At 43.2% G+C, this 6,311-nt stretch overlaps 1 protein-coding gene across 1 annotated transcript; it reads right to left on the bottom strand.

Annotated features, from left to right (window-relative positions):
- Positions 1-3,634: 3,634 nt before the first annotated feature.
- LOC311289853 (piggyBac transposable element-derived protein 3-like) lies at positions 3,635-4,969 on the bottom strand (the record flags this gene model as incomplete). Its single annotated transcript, XM_084408099.1, has 1 exon — positions 3,635-4,969. One exon carries the CDS (start codon positions 4,967-4,969, stop codon positions 3,635-3,637), a length of 1,335 nt encoding a protein of 444 aa, XP_084264225.1.
- Between the last annotated feature and the right edge of the window lie 1,342 nt (positions 4,970-6,311).

The following is a 6,311-nucleotide window of genomic DNA, read 5'->3' as shown; positions in this document are numbered from 1 at the left end:
GGAAGCAGCTGACAAACAGAAAATATATGAATATTGTGTGTTTTGGATGATGACACATACCATGTCATAGTACTTTGGGCTCTTCTGGCTTGCTGGCTTGAAAAGCTTGGTAATTCGTACCTGCAATGAAGAACAAATCTCAGATTAATCCTCAATTCTTTCAGTGTATTTTTCGTACAGAACATAATATTATTTGAACTTTATGTAGTACATAAGCCAGACCATCAACTTAATCATTTTATATTTCTCAGTACAGTGCGTATAAATGCATACACTATTATACATGATTCTGCTAAATCTTACTGTTCATGCAGACGCCTGAGGTCGCTCGTGACGTTGCCAACTGGCAGCCCTTGTTTGGACAGGAAAAATCTGCCCTGGTCGTCCACACTGTCCTGCAGACATCCTGGACGAATCTTCTGGAAGTATGCGTCCAGCATCTGAGGAGATCAGATAGGAAGTTAATGCATACTGAAAACTTTAAGAGATCTGACCTCTGACCCTGATAAGATTCTCCCCAGGTGCTGCATCCTTATCATGCTCTCAGCAAATTTGACCCAGTTTATTTTAAAGTATAAATTGCATACCACCTAACTGCACATTCTTTTTGTTCTTTATTTTAAAAGGGACAATGCACATTTTCTTTATTAGTCTTCAAATGAATTAACTAATATAATTTATTGGGTAAGCTTTAAATGTGTGTATCATTAACCATATATTTTAAAATGCTGGGCAGAAATCCTGTTAGAGAACTTACAGCAGAGTCCTCCTCTGTGAGGGAAAATGTTGCACTCTGCTTTGTGGATTGCACCTCCATGTGGATTCGTCCATCAACATTTCTCTTGTTGATCCAGTCTGAAGCCTGGAAAACAAATAAAGAACACAGTGAGTGACTGACTTTATACACACTGAGGAACGCCTGTAAAGTCAAAGTACTTACTGTAAATGCCCTCACTGCTTCTGGTCGCTGGAAGCATCTCAGGACCAGGATGGCTTCGCAGAAGTACCGGAACAGTGTCCTTTGGTCTTCTTCCACATGCTGCTGGTCCAGGAGCCTCCTGTGGATGCCCAGCATGTCCGTCTGTGACACTCTGAGGACTCTCTGGCAGTCTTGGAGAGTCGGCTGAGCAGGCCTAGAATGATTAGATGAAACAAAAAACAAATAAGGAGGCGAGTTAGAGATGTTTCTGTATGTGTGCCTGGCAGTGTTCCAATATTAAATTTAATGGCTCTGCATTAAATGAAAAGTAATACTAGTGAATAACAACTCACTTTGCAGTGCCTGGTGGTCTGTGACTGGATTCAGCCTGTGCGTCCATGGGGTCATTCAGGATCAAAAAGTGCCTTTCACGAAGGTCTTCCAGAAGAGCCTGTCTGGATGCCTCATCGGGGTACCGCTTGACCATGGCGTTGTAGTCCCAGGTTCTGCCTCGGAGGGTCCAGGCCTTCATGGACTTTTTGGCTCTCTCCACCTCTGCTTTCCTCTCCTCATCAGTCTGGTCCTTCATGCAGACCCTCAACAGGTGGTTAGGCAGCATCTCCTGTGGCTTGAAACACTGCAGACAAGAAATGATGCGACGATCCTTGTCACTGTGGGAGAAAGATAAAGAATCCAGAGAGTTGACTTGTGAAAGCTATTCTTGATATTTGGTGACTTTGGTCCCACTTCATATTAAGTGGCCCTAATACCTTTGAACTTACATAGTAACTACATGTGTACATAGTGTATAAGTACAAATGTGTAACAGGACATTGCTAACAACACTTTTTTCACTTCAGTAAGTACACGTGTAACAGGAATTATGTAACTACATTTTGTGACATCAGTATTTTACATAAGTTGTTCCACTTCCACATGGAATCTTAAATACTGTATATTTTTGATTGATGTTACAAAATAGAGTTACATAATTCCTCTTACATGTATACTTACTGAAGTGAAAAGTGTTGTTAACAATGTCCTGTTACACATTTGTACTTAGTAACTACATGTGTACATAGTGTATATGTAAGTTTACGGGTATTAGGGCCACAATATAAAGTGGGATCCTTTTTTTCATTTATTATCATGAACATGCATGCAAAGTTTCAACATGCTGTTGTGTTTTGTCATATACAAACAAAATTCATATTACATTCGTAGAATAAAATCAAATCAAATGTTTACAGTTTATTATGTCAGGTATATCAAATGATCTGAACCTACCACTTGGGAGCCATTCTTCACAGATGAAAAAGCTGGTTTCAACAAGCAGAAAGTGCAGGAGGAATCTGTTGTCTTCACCCTGTTCTTGAAGAACTGAGTAACTGGTGCCTCTGAGCCTCACCTTTATTGACCACTTGGAGTCCCACCCCTTTTTCTGCAGCAGGTGATACAATATTTTAAACCTTTACCTGAATAGGCCCAATTACAGGATGAAAATGGGCCAATTTTAAACCACTTAGTGGGCCATCTACACGAATTATGGGCCATTTACACAAATTATGGGCCATTTTCAAACCAAAATTGGGCCATCATGGTTGTGATCATTGGGCCATTAATGTTTGTTTACAGGGCAATAAAATATCTTATCAGCCCATTTCTAAAACTTCTCCAAATAATTTCAAATCTCAGGATGAAAATTATGCATTTATACAAAATTATAAAATTATGCATTTGATGAAGCCGTTGTGGTTATAAGTTGATATCCTACATTCAAAGAATCTTTGATATACAAATAATAAGAATATATTTATTAAATGTATTTATAACAGTCTGATTAATTCTGAGTCTTGAACTGTAAGCTGGGGTTGAAAGATCAATACAAGTATAAAGATGTTAATTATATTCAAGTTAATAAAGTTGTAATGTAATCTTTGATTAAACCCATTTAATCCCGAATTTTTCCCAGACACAAAAATATCCAAATCATGTGTCATTAGTATCCCTTTGAAACAATCAATTGTAATTTTTAGAAATTTTCATGGAAAAGTGTGTGAAAAAGTGTGTTTTATGATCGGTCACAATTGTGACCGGTGGGATACTGTGTTGTATCAACCATTGGACAGACTGAATATAGGTCTATTTGTCCTGTGCAGTGTGTTTGTGTGTGTGTGTGTTTTTGTGTTTCTCTCTCTCTCTCTCTCTCTCTCTCTCTCTCTCTCTCTGTGCGTGTGTGTGTGTGTGTGTGTGTGTGTGTGTGTGCATAAGAGTGTATAAAATCCTTATATCAAAGGCTATTTATCACTTTTAAAAGTTCCAGCATTGCCTCTAAATGCTCTCTCGTTGTAGTGTGAATAATTTACATATAAGCCTTATACAATCGGCTAGCAATATGAATACTGGGAGCACCGTTATGAATATTGAGGTTAAGATAAAAAACAACAACAATCATCAATGTATTTCAACATTGTAACTTTAGTGCAACTTACTTTAGTGCAACATTCATTTGAAAACGTTCATTTATAGTGCAAAATTCATTTGAACACATTCATTTTTATGCAGTATGCATTGAACACACTGAACATGAAGGTAAACATTTAGGATAGAGGTAGTCATTTAGGACATTTTGATTCTTCCTAGACTCTGTTTGTTTGTAACTGTATGCAACCACTTGTGTGTGCATGCTTGTAAACTCTATGTCCTGTTTTTCTTCTACACTCCATGGTACAGCTTGAAGCACTCAATGTGCAGTGGTACTTTGCATTTCTCACATGCATAGGTAGTGCGTTTCTCACAATGGCGACATCTCTGGAACCGGTGCATCGTGTTAATTGGCCAGTGGGAAGCTTTGTCGTATCTTGCCTGATCTTCAACGGTAGCATTCAGTAGAGATCTCCTTCCATGGCTCAGTGGTTTCATTCCAAACCTTTGCAGAAGAGACTGTGAGACTATCCGTGAGAAGGTGAGCAGGTCGATGGTCCCTCCAATAACATCTCTGTAAAAGAGATGGGCATTTACAAGAGCACTGTTGATAGACCATGCAAAGATGGGCCACCACCACTTCTTTGACCTGATTGAGATATGGTATCGTGAAACCTGTAGGTCGTGAAGGTCTACACCACCCATGTGCTCATTGTATCGGCTGATGCATTTTGGTTGTTGGACGTTGTCAAAGCCACGTCGATGCCTGTTCCATCTCTTGACAGAGGTCTCGGTGTATTTTTCATCCATGTTTGTTGCCACTGTGACAATGTTATTGTCTTTCCAACAGACCAGCAGCTTCTCTCCTTGGCACAGAACCTCAGAGGTTCCCCTGGGTAACTTCATGAAGGCATTCAGTGGTGTGAATGGGACATCAAACAGGCGGTTCTGCCTCATGGTTCCAGAGCTCCCATATCCTCTTTTTGTCATCTCATCCATGAGTGAAAGAGTGGTAAAGAGGTTGTCATGGAAGAACTTGCAACCCTGAGGCACCTGAGCTTGCTCTGCCAAACGTATGATAACGCTGGGTCCCTGACCCAACCCTGTCTCTGGGAGGAGAGTGTGCGATCCACAATATGGCTCCATGTGGTACAAGTATCCACTGGATGAGGCGAGGCTCCATACCTTGTAACCAAAGCGAATTGGTTTGCCTTTGATAAATTGTTTACATCCATGTCGGCCATAGTATGGGATCATGCTCTCATCCACTGACAGCCATTCCTGAAATGGCATGATTTTGTATGAGCGATTGAGCTCAGAGAAGATGGGTCTAACCTTAAAAAATGGGTCATCAGTGATCTTGGTGTTGTCAACCACATGAACTGAGGCCATTATATCATCAAAGCGGTTTCTCCGCATTGCACCTGAAATGCTCTCATTGTGCACATCATTGTCATCTGACCAGTACATGTGTCTTCTTGGGACAGAGCTGTATCCACTTGCAATTAGGATCCCATAGAAGGTGAGGAGCTCATCCATACTTAGATTCAGTTGCTTTCCCTTGGTCTGGGTGGAGTAGAGGTTGGACATTTCAACTGTGATCTCTCTCAGGGTGGGTGGATACATCAGTAAGAAAACATCCACTGGGTTGGTGCAGCTTTGTTTTCACATTCTGCAGCATTTGGTCTGTATACTGTGTATTCTGGAATAACAGCAGTAGAAGGCCTCTTTGATCGCTTAAATACTCTATCTTTATTTTTGACCACTTGCAGTTTTGCCCTTGGTTCTTCTGGCTGACTTGGCTGAACCCTTTGGCGCTTAGAGGTCCTTGCGTCTTCTGGCTGACCCCTCTGGCGCTTAGAGGTCCTTGCGTCTTCTGGCTGACCCCTCTGGCGCTTAGAGGTCCTTGCGTCTTCTGGCTGGCCCCTCTGGCGCTTAGAGGTCCTTGCGTCTTCTGGCTGACCCCTCTGGCACTTAGAGGCCCTTGCTTTTTCTGGCTGACCCCTCTGGCGCTTAGAGGTCCTTGCGTCTTCTGGCTGACCCCTCTGGCGCTTAGAGGTCCTTGCGTCTTCTGGCTGACCCCTCTGGCGCTTAGAGGTCCTTGCGTCTTCTGGCTGACCCCTCTGGCGCTTAGAGGTCCTTGCGTCTTCTGGCTGACCCCTCTGGCGCTTAGAGGTCCTTGCGTCTTCTGGCTGACCCCTCTGGCGCTTAGAGGTCCTTGCGTCTTCTGGCTGACCCCTCTGGCGCTTAGAGGTCCTTGCGTCTTCTGGCTGACCCCTCTGGCGCTTAGAGGTCCTTGCGTCTTCTGGGTGACCCCTCTGGCGCTTAGAGGTCCTTGGGTCTTCTGGCTGGCCCCTCTGGCGCTTAGAGGCCCTTGGGTCTTCTAGCTGGTGCTCATTGTTATGGCGGGAGGTGGGGGAGCTGGAACAGGGGAAGGTGGAAGGAGGTTGGGGAGGGGAAGGGGGTGTGGTGAAGGGGAGGCCATCATTCCAATCATGCTCTGTTTGCATAACTTCTGCATATGCATTCAACAGCCTTGCTGGCAAATGGCCTGTTTCCCCCTCATAGTCCATGTCAGACCCATCACTGTCACAATCACTGAGTACAGCATCTTTTTCATTTTGAGGGATGATTGCAATGCTGCATGTCTTGTCTGGGAACCCATCTTGATCCAACAAATCAAGAACTTGACTCAAAGTAAGTCTAAAAACACAGCAGAAAGTTTGGTAGTTAGCTAGCTAGTCTTCCTGGGGTCCGTGTGTGTGTGTGGTGTGCGTGTGCGTGCCTACCTGTAATTGTGTGTGTGTGTGTGTGTGTGTGTGTGTGTGTGTGTGTGTGTGTGTGTGTGTGGGTGGGTGTGTGTGTGGAAAGTTAGGTAGGAAGTTAGGTAGCAGCAGAATTAGCTAGCAGAATTAGTTAGCTAGCAAATCTTCCTGGGGTCCGTGTGTGTGTGTGTGGTGTGCGTGTG

Source organism: Rutilus rutilus (assembly GCF_951802725.1).
Source record: "Rutilus rutilus genome assembly, chromosome: 4".
Classification (NCBI taxonomy): Eukaryota; Metazoa; Chordata; class Actinopteri; order Cypriniformes; family Leuciscidae; genus Rutilus; species Rutilus rutilus.
Note: the sequence above shows the minus strand (reverse complement) of the source record. Positions and strands in the feature narration are given on the sequence as shown.